Source organism: Bombina bombina, chromosome 5 (genome assembly GCF_027579735.1).
Source record: "Bombina bombina isolate aBomBom1 chromosome 5, aBomBom1.pri, whole genome shotgun sequence".
Classification (NCBI taxonomy): domain Eukaryota; kingdom Metazoa; phylum Chordata; class Amphibia; order Anura; family Bombinatoridae; genus Bombina; species Bombina bombina.
Window position 1 is genome coordinate 535,373,168 of NC_069503.1, and position 20,250 is coordinate 535,393,417.

The window sequence follows — 20,250 nt, forward strand, 5'->3', positions numbered from 1 at the left end:
AATGCAAAATATAAAAATAACATCAATTCAATACATTTTTATATACAAAGTATACTAAATTAATTTTAATCATACAGTTTCTATTTTTATCCTAAATGTTTAACATTGTTTCATTAATGTACACAGTAAAAAATACTCTTGTTATCTAAACCAAATTGTAACCTTAGAGAAGACGGAAAAATGTATTATGGTAATCATCACATAGATTAAAAATTTAATGACAAAACAAAATGAAATGAAATATGATTTTATAAAATATATATTTGTTCTCGTGAAGTATCTGTGTCAAATCACGTGAGAAAGACAAATGTGCGGTGCTATTAAAGATGGCTGTAAATCGAAAAAAAGGGAAAGGGGGAATTGAAATATAAAAAGCAATGTGGGTATAAAATCAATATGAGAGTTGTGAAAAATGAACTGATACGCTGAATGCTAGAGTAGCAATAGACCATGTATTTATGTGATGTGGAAAATGAAAGGAGAGGTCACATAAATAAATAATTTTATGAAGACAAATAATGTGATGAAAAAATAGAAATGCTCAAATGAAGTTAGTAAGTGTGAAATGTGTGTGGAAGGTGTGTATTGGAATGTGAATGTATATGTGCCATAATGATGCATTATAAAGATCATACCAAAGAGAATGTGTGGACTCATAGTGCCATACTGCCTAATGCTTGGGCGCAGTTAAGCAACATTGAGTTGCCATAAAAACGAGTCAGGAATATTAAGTAGCTGGGATTGTGCATGTATGTAGTTCAAACCTATTGTTGGAGTATAAAAAGTGTTAAACTGACTAAATGTTTCTGAGCAATTTCTATGGATTCTTTTAAATTGACTGAAGGGTATATTCTTCTTCCACCTGATGTAGTGGTTACTGGAATTATCTTAATAGGTATTTCAACAGTTTGTGAAGTAACATGTCCTACGTTATCCCAACTGAGGGGCATATTTATCAAGTTCCGTATGGAGCTTGAGGCCCCTTGTTTCCGGTGAGCCTGACAGAAGTTATGAAGCAGAGGTCTAAAGACCGCTGCTCAATAACCTGTCCGACTGCTCTGAGGCAGCGGACAGAAATCAACCCGATCGAATACAATCGGGTTGATTGACACCCCCTGCTAGCGGTCGATTAGCCGCGAATCTGCAGAGGGCGGCATTGCACCAGCAGTTCACAAAAACTGCTAGTGCAATGATAAATGCCGACAGCGTATGCTGTCAGCATTTATCGATATGCAGCGGACATGATCCGCTATATCGGATCATGTCCACTCGCACCATAGTAAATAGGCCCCTGAGTGTCAAATCTAAATATTCAATAGCATGTGATTGAATTTTGCGGTATATGTAAGACCCATTTGATTGTCATTTAGATGAGTTATTAAAATACATATTTACATCACACTACTTTTACATCCATCATTATATATCAGCAGGAGTCTATGACCGGCATTTTGTTTACACTGTCACAAATTGTTTGTGACATACAGTCATGACTTACACTCATATTATTATCAGTTCTTTTCTCACACTTTTTTTCATGATATATGTCCTTTTGCACTCACCATACATCGCCTCGAAGTCTTACAGTATATACTAGCCATCACCTCTGAATCTTAAAGTATATAGCAGTCAGTTTACCAATTTTTATACTTCAACGTTTCATTTCATGTCACTTCCTTTTGTTTTGTCTTTGAATTTTTAATCTATGTGATGATTGCCATAATAATTGTTTCAGCCATCTCAATTTGGTTTAGATAATAAGCGTGTCTTTACTGTGTACACCAATGATACAATGTCAAATATTTAAGATATAAATAGAGGATTTATGATGAAGACTCATTTAGTATACTTGGATATAAAAAATGTATTGAATTCATGTTATTTTTTATACTCTATATATTTTAATAGGAACCCATGATTGGCTGATATGTACCAGCTACATCCGAGCACTATGTGATCTGTTTTCTAAATAGAGTGCCTTGATTTTAAATGTTGTATATGCCTGATGAAACAGCAATTTTAGGCCGAGAAATGCGTTGTATTGTTTCTTTAGTTTGTGTGCTTACCCTATTCTATTTCCACGTTTGGCAGTCCTTTTTGTGGTTTATAATTTTGTCTTAGGGGATGACAGACCAGCTCTTCCCATGGACCACACAGAGTTCCAAACGCCATTAAAAGGAGACCGCTCTTATTCCAGTTTTTCCACAAGATTGCAACACTCGAGAGGCAGCAGCTTTACTATGTTTTCAGCGAGCTGACCACTGTGAGTGCCAGCCATCTCTTTTAGCACCTTTTCACTTAGGTGCCACCACAATAGTGATTTTGATTCATACCTTGTTACCAAAAATTATCTTTAAGCATGGTTACACTATGAGGCGCCCCTTTTCTTTTTGTTTACAGATTGACTTAATCACCTGTGGTTTTTAAGTGGAGTGGCCTCATCATACTAACACAAATCAGACTTGATCAATTCTTTATATTAGAGATTGTATAACCATATATATCATTCATTATAGCTTGTGCACCCACATATACATATATTGCTATAGATATTTATAGATATATATAGGAATATATATTTAAAAATACTTAGAACATAGTCCTCTATGTGAAGAGCATTGGAATGTGACATACTTACAGTTAATACAAAGTAAAACACGTAATTAAATATGAATATTGTATAAATATAATTTTACATGTTTTTAGCAACTTGACTGCAAAGGGTTTCAATGCCCTTATATATATGTCTATATCGGTATACATTTGTATTTATGTGTTTATTTGTGTATATAGGTCTGTAAATACATATATACACATAAAAATACATAAATACACATGTACACACATAAATACATATGTACACACATATAAACATATAAAGCCTTTTGCAACCCTTTTTTTTCTAAAACTTGAGACCTCAAATCGTTGAGCCTTTACAACTTTTTAATGCCATTTATTAAAATAATTTTAATTGTAATTTTTATATTTTTTGTGCAACTTTTTTGTCTTGTGTAACAGTTAACCAGACCAAACAGTTAAATTCAACTGCGCTCAAGCGAGAAAGACCTGCAAAATACCCCATATTGCTTGCACACTACAGTTAGCGGGCCACTCCTAATCTAGACCTAGGTGAGGGAAAGGTGGAATAAAACACTAGTTCACAGAAAATTAGATAACAGTATTAACCCAAGCTTCCTTAGAAGAAAGTAGAACAACCACAAGTTTCAGATGTATTTACAGCAAAAGCAGCAAAATAAATAATAAATGTAGAGTGCCATAATGTTACACTTTCAGAAATTAAAGATTTCACTTGTTGTTAAATGTTAAGTTTAATCTCTCTTTAACTGTGGTTTGAAAATTATGCCTGATTTAGGTTAAATTGTTAATTACTTGGCCTTATAGTGTATATTTTTTAATAACTAAATTTATTTGGTAAGAAGTGATAATATTGTAGAATATGTCAGTGTTTTATATATATTATGATATTGTGAGTTAGTTTTCTTCCCTTCATAACTATAGTCATAAACCCATAGGCTTCCTGCAGTCTATTCTATATGCAACTAAAGCATAGAAATAGGAAAGAAATGTATTCAGCCACTCACTCACCAGTACACTATACATACATCAATATGTGTCTTTTCAATGTGCTGTAAACATTACAAAAACAATATGACATCATCAACCAACTCAAAATATCACTTATATATAAATATATATTTTCTCTTCTCCTAGAAAAAAACACAAGTCAGATTGTACAAAATGGCACATTATTGGGAAAATTCTATCTAAAGACATTGAATTTATCTGATAAAGAACAACTTGTGGTTTTCATTGGTGTTTTGCTTATGTATTTAATGTCTGTACTCGGAAATGTAATTATTGTCGCACTTGTGTCCCTGGAGTCCCCGCTGCACACACCAATGTATTTATTCTTGTGCAGCCTATCAGTCCAGGACATTATATACGTATCTGCTATTTTGCCAAAGCTGTTGGCCATCACTATCACAGGTGACACCAGCATTACGTTCTCAGGCTGCATGACACAGATATTCCTGTTTACATTCTGTGTTGATTCAGAATTTTTCCTGCTGACCTCCATGGCTTATGACCGCTATGTAGCCATTTGTGTCCCACTGCATTATCCTCTTATCATAAGTAAAAAAGTGTGTGCTCTGTTCATCACTGTTTCTTGGCTTGGTGGCTTTCTGAATGCGTGTGCTTTCTCTTTGATAGTGTCTCATTTAACCTTCTGTAATAAACAAGAAATCAACAATTTCTTCTGTGATCCAATGATATTAATGAAGCTCACTTGTAGTGATATCACATATATTATGACTTTGTTTGTACCAGTGGAAACCACAGTATTGAGTTTGTTACCATTTACCCTTATAATGATATCATATATCTGTATCATATCTACCATCCTAAAGATCCGATCATCATCTGGAAGACTGAAGACCTTCTCCAGCTGTTCCTCTCATCTCACAGTTGTATTACTGTTTTATGGAACTTGCGTAGGTTTGAACTTAAAACCTAAGTCAGAAAATTCTCTGGAAATAGATAAATTATTCTCCATGATTTACATTGGTGTGGTTCCGATGGTAAATCCACTGGTTTATAGCTTGAGAAATAAAGAGGTTTTGGAGGCCATGAAAAGAATTTTGAAAAAGATCAAATAAATGCTAAACATTATCATATGCTATTATATGGGTAAAATCACAGTTATTGTTATGTTTAAATATGTTGGTTTGATAATAATTAAAATGCACTACCTATATATTATATACTATACCATTTAACTGAAACGCCATCTCATAAAGCAAATTTTTGTGGCATTAAATGCAATACATTAAATATAATAATAATAATAATCATTGTCATCATACAGATAAATCCATCCATAAAATAGTTGATGAGGTTTAAAAGACAAAAAATAAATAGTGTTCAAAGCTTAACATATACTCTTCAATCACTACTGTTGGTTTGTTTGCTTTTTAGTAAGTTAAAAATAGCTGTGAGTCTGATATTTCTTATAATAAAATATATAATAAAATAATTTAGAGTTTATGCAGTAATCTAATAATAAATGTGTGTCAGTGTGAAGCGTGAAGTGTGTGTAGATAATGAAGGGTGGTTTAGAAATTAAATCTTGGTTTAGAAGAAATGTGTTATGTAATTATTGTTATTTTTGAACTAATAATTTATATGTTACATTTTAAACTATCAGCTACATTTAAAAAAGATCCATCACATCAATGCACATACATTTTATTATGAGCCATACAATATTGTAACATTATATTTGTATGCATCACTATGGGCCAGATTACAAGTGGCACGCTAATGTTTTATTTATTTTTTTGCAAGCACAACTTTGCTAGAAGTAATCTTTTAATGGGTTGCGTGCATATTAGAAGTTGAAAGTAAAAAGGTTGCATGAGCAAAACCCAATGCGCCTTAACTTCAGAACTTTGGATATAGTGACCACGTTAACTTCTTCCCCCCATAGACTTTAATTGATACCTCATTAGACCTACAGTGAGTTATCGATATTTAACATTCCAATTTTCTTCACAAAGAAGTAAATGTTCTTTTATTTTTAAATATTATATTTCTATATATGTATGATTTTTTTAAACAATATACCTCTATAGATAGATAGATGATAGATATTTACAGGTGTATATATATATATATATATATATATATATATATATATATATATATATATATATATATATAATAAAGATATTTACATATAAATATACAGGTATATATATATATATATATATATATATATATATATATATATATATATATATATATATAAAGGCAAAGTTCAGTATCTGCACTCTCACCAACTCTCCACAACTGCCAGGGTGCTCTTAGTGGTATGTAGCAGCAAATAATTCCAAGCACTCTCTGGACTTCTGACAGCAAGTACAAATTTTATTATAGTAACGTTTCGGGACCAAAGCTGTCCCTTCTTCTGACAAACAAACAGTGCAATAATCAAACTTAAATAGGCCCACCAGACCCTCCCCTGTGTTTCCACCAATCACAAGTGACCGTGTGCAAAAATCAAGACCAAACCAAAAAATGGTATGGATAAGTGATAATACATTTCATCATGTTAGAATGTAATTGTAATTGTTAAAAAGTGTCACTAAATATCAAAAATATATGTAGTAATATTGTGTAATCTCATATATCTAAATGAGCACTGAGCTCACAAATCATATTACAGGTTCTTAAAGTCAGAGATCCACACCTCCATATTAGTGCACATAATGGATTCTACCACTAAACAATGTGAACGCCCCTCAACGTTGATAGGTTCTTCTGCACAATCACAACAACTATGTCAAATGTGACATAGTTGTTGTGATTGTGCAGAAGAACCTATGTAACAGCTTTGGTCCCGAAACGTTACTATAATAAAATTTGTACTTGCTGTCAGAAGTCCAGAGAGTGCTTGGAATTATTTGCTGCTATATATATATATATATATATATATATATATATATATATATATATATATATATATATATATATATATATATATATATAAATATATATATATATACAACCTTTTTCCTTGTGTATATATATATATATATATATATATATATATATATATATATATATACACAAGGAAAAAGGTTGTGTTACAGAATGTGCTGCAGTACTAATACTAGCGCTCAAGTTAGAGATAATAAAACATAAATTGATAGTTTGTGTCTTTATTATACAGGTAAATGCTTCTTCAGTTAGGAATCTGTGCTGCTTAAAAAAGTCTCCATCCCACACAAAGGACAAGATTACAAGTAGCGCATTATGAGTTTTCCGCGTGCAATGTGGTCTTTTCGCAATCAGTTTTGAAAAATCTTGATTGCGCGCGCATTCACCTTTTACGTAACAATTACGAGCTTGAAGAGCTGTAGTAAACAGTTTTGCATACATAAAGGTTTCACAAAACATTTTAAAATGCATTACAAAGTAGAGTTACACTCATATTAACACTGTCTAATAAAAATTATTTAAAAAAAAATATTGCACACAAAAGTAATAGTAGTATTAGTAGTATCTCAAGTGTTAGAAACAAAAGCTAACGCAGGTATTTTACATTGACATACAGTATATACACATACATAGAGAAACATGCATTTATATGTATATACATATGTTTAACTATGGAGATAATGAAAAGATTTTACATTACAATCTTATGCACATTAACAAATATCTCAATGGGATTTTAAAAGCGATATTCGCATATAGATCTCGAGATATCTAGATAGATAGATAGATATATATATATTTATTTATTTTTTCATATACATATCTTTCTATAAATAAATATTGCAGTCCAAAAATCATCACATATATAGAGAAATATTTATTTAGAAATAAATAGAATATATTCCGTTATGAAAACATTTTCGCAATATGAAATATTCGCATTTTCATATACACTTTCAAGGAGAAAGTGTCACAGGCTTTGCGCAACAGATAAGGGTTTTCCTGTGTTTTTTTTTCAATTTGTCTTCTTCATTGACTTCTACAGGGAATACGTGAACACGCACGTAATTTGACTGTTTAAATTATGCGGCTTAACGCACACGCTAATTAAGTTATTTTGCAACTTGTAATAGCTGCGCAACCCCAAATGCGAAAACGTCATAACGCGTGTGGTGTTTTCATAACTGGTTTTGCCACGCAACTTGCAATCTTGCCTGTAGTGGATTTTTTTTATATTAGTGCACAATATTTATACAATAAAACAATAAGAAAGTGCCAAGTGACTTATTACTTAATTGGTTTCAATACACATAGGGGCCTATCTGTCAGCTGGAGCTTGAGGCCCCGTGTTTCTGGCGAGCCTGCAGGCTCGCCAGAAACAGCAGTTATGAAGCAGCGGTCACAAAGACCGCTGCTCTATAACCTGTCCGCCTGCTCTGAGCAGGCGGACAGACATCGCCAGAATTTAACCTGATCGAGTATGATCGGGTTGATTGACACCCCCTGCTGGCGGTCGATTGGCCGCGATTCTGCAGGGGGCGGCATTGCACCAGCAGCTCTTGTGAGCTGCTGGTGCAATGCTGAATACGGAGAGCGTATTGCTCTCCGTATTCAGCGAGGTCTGGCGGACCTCATCCGCACTGTCAGATCAGGTCCGCCAGACTTTCTTAGAGGCCATAAACTCAATGAGGTATATTTTAGTCTATAGTCCCAAATGTTTTGCTTGCTTCAATTGTGAATCCACATTAATGATAGTATTTGTCCAACGGAACATGCCTCCTCCCCCTCCCTCTCTCCCTCTCGTAGTATGCTATGAGAAATCAAACTGTTCACGGAGATATGCATTCCTGGAGGGGGAGAAGGCATGTTCCGTTGTAACTAGCAGCTGAAAAACTAACAGTGCATACATTAGTTATTCACTTATTCATCAGAGCTGCTATCTATCTCCCCCTCTGTAGTATGCTAAGATAATTTACAACTGTTCACGGAGGTGTGACTGTGCATTCCTGGAGCTGTGCTGCAGACAATAGTGCAGATGTATTTATAATGCAGTGGCAGTGCTTTTATTATAATGCCTTCACAAACTGAATGTTTTTTTTTGAGGCACATAAGATAAATATAATAATATATACAGCTAATGTAGCACTTGCACAGCTCCACAGTTAGCGAGTGTTCTGATAATCCTCTGACTTGATTAATAAAAGTATATGCCATGTTCATCACATGACTGCTGTGTCTGTGTGGCAATATGGCGGCATACATAGTTTTACCAAGTGCTGGATCAGCAGTTTGTTTGAAGACACTCTAATTGAACTGTTTGAGGTAAACTGACCCTCAAGAATAGAGATTCATGCGTAGTGTGTTATTATTAATCAGTATAAGTTAGTTTAAAGAATTTTTTGAAGGTGTTATAGGTCCCTTTAATGGTTTTATTTCCCTACATGGATACCTCTCTTATCTCTGTAATTTGTGAACTTTCCCTGTGTGTTTTTTGCCTGAATGACCCCTAGCTCTAATGTCCATAGATACCCCCTCCCTTAACTTTTTTGGAAGGACCATCTAACACTAATATATCGCTACCCCTCAGCTGAATTTAAAGTAAATCTGCCACAGTCTAAAGGAATTCAGACCTGAATATTTCAGCTGTTCCACTGCTCTCTGCAACCAGATAGCCTCTGGAAGATTCTTTCAACATCACAAAAGTTTCCACCTTAGTTCTCCTATCTCTTTGAGGTTTCATCTACTGATGATAGTTACGCACCTATAGTGACCCTATTTCTTTTAATACAACCTATAAGTCTACATTGGTAAAGATTTGAGTAAATTCTTGAGATATTTATAACAATGTGGAATTTGGAGTTTACTTAAAGTGCCAGTAAACCTAAAAAATAATGTTATATAATTCTGCACATAGTGCAGAATTATATAACATTATATTAGCGTTAGATTAATACAACTTAATATTCCCTGTCACTGCGATTTGTCTGGCAGGGAAAACGTGCTAGAATAGGCAAAAAAACCATGTGCAGACATAGGAGGGATGGGGGGTTGGGCCTCCCACACTTGGACTCTTACTACTACTCGGCCCGCATGGCCCAAACGATACATTGGATTAATAATACAAAACGACCAGTGTGGACACAGATTGAATCACAAATGGTTAACACAGATCAGATTTCTAGATTACTTTGGACCCCAAAAAAACACCGTCATCCTTCGCTACATAAATATGTAGCGATAGCCCACACGGTTTTCCTGTGGAACAAATTAACTGCCAAGTATCCCCTAATACAGGATAAATCAAAACTAACACCTTTAGTTTTACCACAAACTCTAATAGACTTACCTACACAAAAGAAATGGGCTAATAGAGGCTTATATAGAATTGCTGATGTGTATATAGATGGAGGCTTCATTTCACTTGAACAATACCGGGACATAGACCCCAATGATAGAAATATATGGTATCATTACCTACAGCTCAAATCCAGAACAAGAGCAGTGACAGACCTCGCTAAATTACCACTAAGCACAACTTTTGAATCATTATGCTTATCCAGAGAGCTGACATTTGGTACAATCTCAACACTATACCCTATATTTAATAACTCCCCTAGGGAAAATAAGCCTCCAAACATACTGAAATGGGAACGGGACCTGAACAAGACCTGGTCTTTAGAGACATGGAAGGCTAACTTGGCCCAGGGCCTTTCGTTCTCGCATAATGCCACTTTAAAAGAAAACTACCTCAAGGTGGCTTTCCAGTGGTATTTTTATCCAACTAGATTCGGGGGATCTGACGAACCCTCCCTGAACCCCTGCTACAGAGGGTGTGTTGAGAGAGGAACGTACATACACATGTGGTGGGAGTGTGGCAGAACAAAAGAAATCTGGGAGAAAACCTCAGAGCTTCTTAGCAAAATTTTCCACAGACCTATTACACTATCTCCTGAACATGCCCTTTTACACTTTCCTATCCCCACCATACTAAAACAACACCAAAAACTAGCTAGGACCATATGTACAGTAGTCAGGATCTGCATTGCACAACACTGGAAATCCACCCCTCCAAGCTTCACCTTTATCGAAAGGAAAATAATCCATCACTATGAGATGGCAAGTTTAGCAGCAGAGAACCTGAACGCCAAAGATGCGTTCATTATACAATGGGAACCATTCATTATGTACAAGGAGGCTAGGAGACGGGTAGAGGCTGAGACCCTATAAAATTAACCCACCCGTTTATGCTAACTCAAGAGAGAGCCGGGACCGAATGTTAACCATAGCTCACAATCACCAATTGAACTGGATCAGTCTCTGTTTTCGCTTAATTAATGATATTAGATTCTGCATCAAACTCTGGAAATGGACAATATTGAAACCATACTAAATGCTTTATTATGATTGACTGTACATGCCAAATTATGTTATGTAATGTTTTATTTTCTTATGGAATTGTTAAAGAGGAAAAAAAAAAAAAAAAAAGAAAAACTCAATAAAAATTTTTTTCAAAATAAAGTAAATACATCAAAATCAGAAATTTTCTGGCTCAAGGAACAGCAGCCCTCTAGAGTAGTTATACCATTTAAAGTCACAACACATTGATTTACCTATCTTGGTATTAATATTTCGTGTCATCTGTGTACCTGGTATACCTTAAACATTACAAAAATACTATCTAAGGTTCAAGAAGATTTGTTCCATTGGCATAATTTGCCATTAAACATCTCAGGAAGGGTTGCTATGTTTAAAATGATCTCTTTTCCTAAGATTATTTATGTAATTCAAAATATCCCTATAATTCTTAAAAAAAAAAGATCTCCTTAATTTTTACTCATCATTATCATACTTTATATGGCAAGAAAAAAATCCTAGAATTGCCTTGAAAAGATTATTCTTGGGAAAAGAACATGGCGGTTTGGCTGTTCCCAATCTAGAACTATATAGCTTAATTTCTTTGGCAAAATTTGTTGTAGGTTGGCTTGGGGCTTCAAACTACTTTTCCCAGTTAGAACTTGAAGAAAATGTATTGTATCCATATCCACCTATAGATATTCTCCATTGTAATCTCAAAACCATTCCTAGATCAGTCAAAAACCTAACTTTGATATATAATTTACTGCTTGCTTGGCAGAAGTTATCTGTAAAAATGGGTCGTAATTATGTGATTTCTAATTACCAGATTACCATGGGGAACCCTGAATTTACTCCAGGAATCTATACGAAGATATTTTAAAAATGGGCCCGTTTGGGGCTTTCCAAGTTGTTACAATTTGTAGATTTTAATTTAAATGTAGTAAAATCTTTTCCTACTCTGAAAAAACAGTGTCTTTTAGATAATAAGTATTTTTTTTGCCTATCTTCATATAAGACACAATCGCCTAGATTACGAGTTTTGTCGGTAAAGACCCGCGGTGCTAACGAGCCTTTTTTTTTCAGCGCACCCTTAAGACAACGCTGGTATTATGAGTTGTCTGAGTGGCAGCGTTAGCCTCAGAAAAGGGAGCGTTGATCAAATTTAGCTTCCCTTCAACTCTCAATACCAGCGTTGCCTAAGGTAGCTGTAAGCTGGCTAAAACGTGCTTGTGCACGATTTCCCCATAGGATACAATGGGGCTGAGCAAAAAAGCAGCGTTCAGCTCCTAACGCAGCCCCATTGTTTCCTATGGGGAAACACTTTCTAAGTCTACACCTAACACCCTAACATGAACCCCGAGTCTAAACACCCCTAACCTTACACTTATTAACCCCTAATCTGCCGCCCCCGCTATCGCTGACACCTGCATTTTATTATTAACCCCTAATATCCCGCTCCGGACACCGCCGCAACCTACATTATCCCTATGAATCCCTAATCTGCTGCCCCTAACATTGCTGACACCTATATTATATTTATTACCCCCTAATCTGACCCCCCAACGTCGCCGCCACCTACCTACACATATTAACCCATAATATGCTGACCGGACCTCGCTGCCACTATAATAAATGTATTAACCCCTAAACCGCCGCACTCCCGCCTCGCAAACACTATAATACATTTTATTAACCTCTAATCTGCCCTCCCTAACATCGCCGCCACCTACCTACAATTATTAACCCCTAATCTCCCGCCCCCAACGTCACCGCTACTATAATAAAGTTATTAACCCCTAAACCTAAATCTAACCCTAACCCTAACACCCCCCTAAGTTAAATATAATTTAAATATAACGAAATAAAATTACTATAATTAAATAAATTATTCCTATTTAAAAATAAATACTTACCTATAAAATAAACCCTAATATAGCTACAATATAATTAATAATTACATTGTAGCTATTTTAGGGTTTATATTTATTTTACAGGCAACTTTGTATTTATTTTAACTAGGTACAATAGCTATTAAATAGCTAATAACTATTTAATAGCTACCTAGTTAAAATAATTACAAAATTACCTGTAAAATAAATCCTAACCTAAGTTACAAATACACCTTATACTACACTATCAATAAATTAATTAAATAAACTACCTACAATTATCTAAACTAAAATACAATTAAATAAACTAAACTATAGTACAAAAAAAACACTAAATTACAAAAAAAATAAGAATTACAAGAAGTTTAAACTAATTACACCTAATCTAAGCCCCCTAACAAAATAAAAAAGCCCCCAAAATAATAAAATGCCCTACCCTATCCTAAAAAGGGCTTTTTGCGGGGCATTGCCCCAAAGTAATCAGCTCTTTTACCTGTAAATAAAAATACAATCCCCCCCCCCAACATTACAACCCCCCACCCACATACCCCTACTCTAAAACCACCCGATCCCCCCTTAAAAAAACCTAACACTACCCCCCCCCCTGAAGATCACCCTACCTGGAGCCCTGTTCACCCAGCCGGGCACCGATGGGCCAGAAGTGGACATCCGGAGCGGCAGAAGTCTTCATCCGATCGGGGCAGAAGAGGTCCTCCAAGAGGCAGATGTCTTCATCCAAGCAGCATCTTCAATCTTCAATCAACCGGAGCAGAGTGGAGCCATCTTGAATCCATCCGACGCAGAGCCATCCTCTTCGTACGATGTCCTAAGTCCGAATGAAGGTTCCTTTAAATGACGTTATCCAAGATGGCGTCCCTCGAATTCCGATTGGCTGATAGGATTCTATCAGCCAATCGGAATTAAGGTAGGAAAAATCTGATTGGCTGATGTAATCAGCCAATCGGATTGAACTTCAATCCGATTGGCTGATTGGATGAGCCAATAGAATGCCCGGCTGGGTGAACACGGCTCCAGGTAGGGTGATCTTCAGGGGGGGTAGTGTTAGGTTTTTTTAAGGGGGGATCGGGTGGTTTTAGAGTAGGGGTATGTGGGTGGTGGATTGTAATGTTGAGGGGGATTGTATTTTTATTTACAGGTAAAAGAGCTGATTACTTTGGGGCAATGCCTCGCAAAAAGCCCTTTTAAGGGCTGGTAAAAGAGCTGATTACTTTTTAATTTAGGATAGGGTAGGTCATTTTATTATTTTGGGGGCTTTTTTATTTTATTAGGGGGCTTAGATTAGGTGTAATTAGTTTAAACTTCTTGTAATTCTTTTTTTTTTGTAATTTAGTGTTTGTTTGTTTTTTTGTACTATAGTTTAGTTTATTTAATTGTATTTTAGTTTAGATAATTGTCAGTAGTTTATTTAATTAATTTAATGATAGTGTAGTGTTAGGTGTAATTGTAACTTAGGTTAGGTTTTAATTTTGTAATTATTTTAACTAGGTAGCTATTAAATAGTTATTAACTATTTAATAGCTATTGTACCTAGTTAAAATAAATACAAAGTTACCTGTAAAATAAATATAAACCCTAAAATAGCCACAATGTAATTATTAATTATACTGTAGCTATATTAGGGTTTATTTTATAGGTAAGTATTTATTTTTAAATAGGAATAATTTATTTAATTATAGTAATTTTATTTTGTTTTATTTAAATTATATTTAACTTAGGGGGGTGTTAGGGTAAGGGTTAGACTTAGATTTAGGGTTTTTTAACTTTATTATAGTAGTGGCGACGTTGGGGGCAGGAGATTAGGGGTTAATAATTGTAGGTAAGTGGCGGCGATGTTAGGGAGGGCAGTTTAGGAGTTAATAAAATGTATTATAGTGTTTGTGAGGCGGGAGTGCGGCGGTTTAGGGGTTAATACATTTATTATAGTGGCGGTGAGGTCCGGTCGGCAGATTAGGGGTTAATAAGTGTAGGTAGATAGGTGGCGGCGAGGTTGGGGGGGCAGATTAGGGGTTAATAAATATAATATAGGTGTCGGCGATGTTAGGGACAGCAGATTAGGGGTTCATAGGGATAATGTAGGTGACGGCGATGTCCGGTCGGAAGATTAGGGGTTAAAAAACTTTATTATAGGGTTTGCGATGTGGGGGGGGGGCTCGGTTTAGGGGTTCATAGGTAGTTTATGGGTGTTAGTGTACTTTTAGCACTGTAGTTAAGAGCTTTTTGTTCCGGCGTTAGCCCATAAAACTCTTAACTACTGACTTTTTTTTGCGGTTAGAGTCTTTGAGGTAGAGGGTCTACTGCTCACTTTCTCCAAGACTCGTAATACCAGTGTTAGGCAAATCCCATAGAAAAGATAGGATACGCAATTGACGTAAGAGGATTTGCGGTAGCCTCGAGTCGCAGAAAAAAAGTGAGCGGTGAGCCTGTACCTGTCAGACTCGTAATACCAGCGTTAGGTAAAAAGCAGCGTTAGGACCCCCTAACGCTGATTTTTAAAGCTAACGCAGAACTCATAATCTAGCCGGATATTTCTAACATTACTACCCTATATGGGTGGAACTGGAACTGGGCAAAATTAGATTCCTGGGTTAAATTAGTCCAACATGGCTTCTTCTCTATCTCTCCCTAGTACAGATTGCTAGCAGGACATAGAGGAGAGGATAATTTAACTTATATTTTCAATAAATGGCAACCTTTACTTGTAAATCTTCATACTCATGATATAAAGTATTCTATTAATAGGATATGTGAAACCACACTATCGGCTTCCTGGAGAGAATCACATCTTAAACTTCTATACATCACATATTATACTCCGTAAAAAGGGATATAAGTGGTATAATTTAGATTTTAATAAATGCCCCAAATGTCAATTATTAGGAGCTGATTTAATTCATATGTTATGGGATTGTCTGAAGATAAAACAACTTTGGCTAAAGTTAGACTACTGGATTTATACGGTCCTAAAAATATCTCCTTTTACTTTTTCCAAGCATAATATAGTCCTCCTCCTTCCTTATAACATTGATCTGCCCAATAATAAACTTATCAACTCTTTCATACTGTGCATACGGAGCCTCATCTTCCATAAGTGGAAAGATAAGGCAATACCTAAATTTACAGAAATTATGAGTTTTATTAAAAAGCAATGTATAATTGAACAGAGTGACACAGATACTAACTTAGAATCACAAGTGCGGTCTTTTTTGGTGAAATGGTCAATTTTTATTAAATCACTTTCTAAGGAAGAACAGGATATTTTTACAAATTTCTATTTATAAATACAGATTTAGTTTTACTTGGAGTATGGTAGGATTGATAGATGGTATATTAGAAGGAGAGAGAGGGGAAATTATTATTTTATTTTTATTTAATATTTTTGTTTTTTTCTTTTCTTTCTTCTTGAGGTTTGGTTCTAGAAAAGAAAACTCGGACAGAAAGTACAATCTTCAGTTTAGGTGTAACACAGATTTTAAGGTATTATGAATTATTTATATTAAGAAGGAACCGCCATCTTTGCTTATACTGTGCTAAACCTGGTCATGTTCTTAAGGACTGTCCCATTAGACCAGTTATGGGTATGTTGTCAGCGCACCTGTCTTAATATGTCTATTTACAATTCCTTTTGTCACCTTGTCATTTTTGTTTCCCTGCAGCTGGACGAGAACGTCATTAACCTTTCGGCTATTATTGATTCTGGTACCTGTAGTTGTTTTTTGGATGTCAACCTAGCCTCCCAATTACACATTCCTATACGCCAAAAGAAACAGCCTTCTCTATTTCACATGGTAGATGGCAGTACTTTAAAGACTGGTCCAGTCACTCAGGAATCAATACCAAGTGGTACTTTATATTGGAGATCGGCATCAAGAAGTTGTCATATGGGACATTGTTCCATCACCATTAATACCCGTCATCTTGGGTATCACTTGGCTATGCAAACATAACCCACGGATCAACTGGACCATCAGACAATTATTATTTAAGCCCCTTCACTGTTCATCTGATTGTCTTCTTCCTAATGTTAATCCCTCTACTCTCTTGGTTGCTGCTACTATAACATCTCTACCCCTTAAATTCCATGACTTTGCTGATGTCTTTGAGAAGAAGGGAGCAGATGTGTTACCACCCCATAGGGCATATGATTGCCCCATTGATCTCCTCCCAGGGGCTCTGCTTCCTCGTTGTCTGCTTTATAGGCTCTCCGAGCCTGAAACCAAGGTGTTAAAAGAATATATCGAAGAAAGCTTGGTCAAAGGATGTATACACCCTTCCACCTTTCACATCACCAGTAGGTGCAGGCATTTTTTTGTGGGTAAGAAGGACGATGGTCTTCAGGCTTGTGTGGACTACCGCACTCTTAATGACATCACCATTAAGAAATTCTACCCACTTCCTCTCATCTCTAAAGCTACTGGATAGGGTAAAACATGCCCAGTTCTTCACTAAGATTGACTTGAGGGGGGCCTATAACCTCATTCGTGTTAAGAAAGGGCATGAATGGAAGACGGCATTCCGTTCTCGATTTGGCCATTTTGAGTACTTAGTAATGCCTTTGAGCTATGTAATGCCCCTGCCACGTTCCAGTGTTTTATCAATTAGGTTTTCAGGGACCTACTTGATACATTTTTGATCGTGTACCTGGACGATATATTGATATTCTCTAAAACACTTCCAGAACATGAGAGTCATGTGAGAATTGTCCTACAGTGTCTCCGATTCCACAAATTATACGCTAAACTCGAGAAAAGTTTATTTGAGGTCTCATCCATTGAATTCCTTGCATATATTATTTCACCTGGACAAGTCGAGATGGATCCAAAAAAGATTAAAGCCATTCTTGAATGGCCTACTCCACAAAATAAGTGCGCAGTCCAGCAATTCATTGGATTCGCCAATTTCTATTGAAGATTTATCAGAAACTTTTCCTCTATTTGTGCTCCTATCACTGCACTTACCAGGAACCATGTACCCTTCGAATGGAATACTGCCGCACAAAATTCATCTTCATCTTAAATCCCTTTTTACTCAAGCCCCAATTTTGGCACAACCCGATACTGATGCCTCTGAAGTGGCCATCTAAAAATCAATATATCATCAGGAAGATTTTACTGTTGTTATTTTATTCTATGGGACATATCTGGGATTAAACACAAAACCTAAGTCAATAATGCTGCTTTATACTGTTTGGCATCCATGTTTAAGCAGCTGGTATTTAACCTGTGAAATTAAAAGATTTTGAAAGACATGAAATGTTTTTATAAATAGAAAATTAAAATGCTATAACGTACCCTCCTTGATTATGCATACAAGATGTCCTACAAGAACAAACACTACAAGTACGGGGGCATATATATTATTATTATTATTATTATTATCATTTATTTGTATAGCGCCGCAAAATTCTGTATCGCTGGGTACAAAGATAGGGGTATACAATGACAAGGATTTGTGATAAAATACAAAACATAACAAAACTAAACAAATCTAGTACAGGAGAAAGAGGGCCCTGCTCCGGAGAGCTCACAGTCTACAGGTTTAGGGTGCATAGACATAAGGTTGGGGTAGCTTGTCACATCGGTTGTAGTTGCAGAAGTTAGTCAGGCAGCTAAATAATTATTTTAGTTAGGATGAGAGATGGAGGAGAGATGGTAAGACTCTCTGAATAGGTATGTTATCAAGGAGCATCTGAAGCTATACAAGGTTGGAGTCTTATGGAGCGGGGTAGAGAGTTCCAGAGGATGGGAGCAGCACATGAAAAGTCTTGGAGTCGGGAGTGGGATTTAGAGTTAACAGGAGTGGAGAGACGTAGGTCAGAGGTTGATCGAAGAGGACGGGATAAGGAATATTTCAAGATGAGAGAGGATATATAGTTGGGAGTTAGACTGTTGAGTGATTTGTAAGTTAGGGTTAATATTTTAAATTGTATTCTGGAGTGTATGGGGAGCCAGTGTAGAAACTGGCAGAGCAGAGCATCTTATGTAGATCGGCGACTTAGATGGATGAGTCTAGCAGAAGCATTCATAATAGATTGGAGGGAGGAGAGGCGGTGTTTTGGAAGGCCATTTAGAAGTAGATTGCAATAACCAATGCGTGACAAAATAAGGGAATTAATTAGTATTTTTGTAGTTTTTTTGAGTAAGGAAGGGACGAATTCTGAAAATGTTGCATAGGTGTGAATAGCAGGATTTGGTAAGCGCTTGCATATGTGGGTTTAATGTGAGTTCTGAGTCAAGTGTGATCCCAAGACAGTGGACCTGGGGTGAGGTGTTGAGAATAGAGTCTCCAATTCGAGATGTCTCGAAGAGGGGGGAATAAGAAGTAGCTCAGTTTTAGACAGATTGAGTTGGAGTTAGTGTGAGGACATCCAAGAGGAAATTGCAGAGAGGCAGTTGGATATCTGGTTAAGTAAAGAGGGAGAGATATCAGGAGAGGAAAGATATATTTGGCTATCATCAGCATATAAGTGGTACTCGAATCCAAAGAAAGCTATTTGTTTTCCAAGGGAGGATGTAAAGAGAGAGAAAAGTAAGGGAATCAAGACAGAGCCTTGCAGTACTCCAACTGAGAGAGGCATAGGATCAGAAAATATGTTGTTAAAGGAAACTGAAAACAAAAGGTTTAAGAGATAATAGGCAAACCAGGAGAGGGATGCAAAATTAATGTAGTATTTTTAGGAGAAGAGGATGGTCAACAGTGTCAAAAGCAGCGGACAGGTCAAAAAGAATTAGTAAGGAGCAGTGACTTTTGTTTTAGCGAATAACAGGTCATTTGTTACTTTAGTAAGAGCGATTTCTGTTGAGTGTTTAGGGCGGAAACCAGATTTTAGTGGATCAAGTAAGGAGTTAGTTGTGAGAAATTGAGTTATCTGATTATAGACCAGTCGTTCCAATAATTTTGGAGCAAAGGGAAGGACACCGGTCAATAATTTGAAGAGGTGGAGGGGTTAAGCAAGGGCTTTTTTAGGATTGGTATGATTGACGCATGCTTGAATGTATCAGGAAATGTGCCAGTGGTGAAAGATTGGTTAAAGAGATGAGTTAGGGTAGGGGTTAGTGAAGCAGAGAGAGAGGGATGAAGTTGTGAAGGAATAGGGTCAAGTAGGCAGGTTGTGAGATGAGCCAAAGATAGGAGTACAGAGACGTCTTCCTCTCTTACAGGAGGGAAGTAGCATAGAGTTTTGTTAATAGAAGGGGTGGGTGGGAGTGCTGGGTTTGAGGGGTGTGAGGTGCAGTTATCTTTTCTAATGGTGTCAATTTTATTTTTGAAGGGATCAGCAATAATCTGAGCAGAGAAGTTGGTAGTGGACGGGGTTTAGGCATACGTAGAAGGGAGTTAAAGGTTGAGAACAGATATCTGGGGTTGGATGCATGAGATGACACAAGGGAGGAGAAATAGACTTGTTTGGCCAGGCTGAGCATAGAGTTTTAGGACATAAGGATGAATTTATAATGCTGGAAATCAG

At 36.2% G+C, this 20,250-nt stretch overlaps 1 protein-coding gene across 1 annotated transcript in view; it reads left to right on the plus strand.

The window, feature by feature from the left end:
- LOC128661540 (olfactory receptor 1496-like) overlaps nucleotides 1-17,207 on the plus strand; it is a 38,304-nt gene extending 21,097 nt beyond the window's left edge. Inside the window, exons 2-4 of the mRNA XM_053715786.1 lie at nucleotides 3,733-4,601; nucleotides 16,442-16,628; nucleotides 16,954-17,207. Of these exons, the coding sequence (XP_053571761.1) occupies nucleotides 3,733-4,601; nucleotides 16,442-16,628; nucleotides 16,954-17,207 (1,310 nt within the window). The remainder of the gene's footprint in view (nucleotides 1-3,732; nucleotides 4,602-16,441; nucleotides 16,629-16,953) is intronic.
- The last annotated feature ends 3,043 nt before the right edge of the window (nucleotides 17,208-20,250 follow it).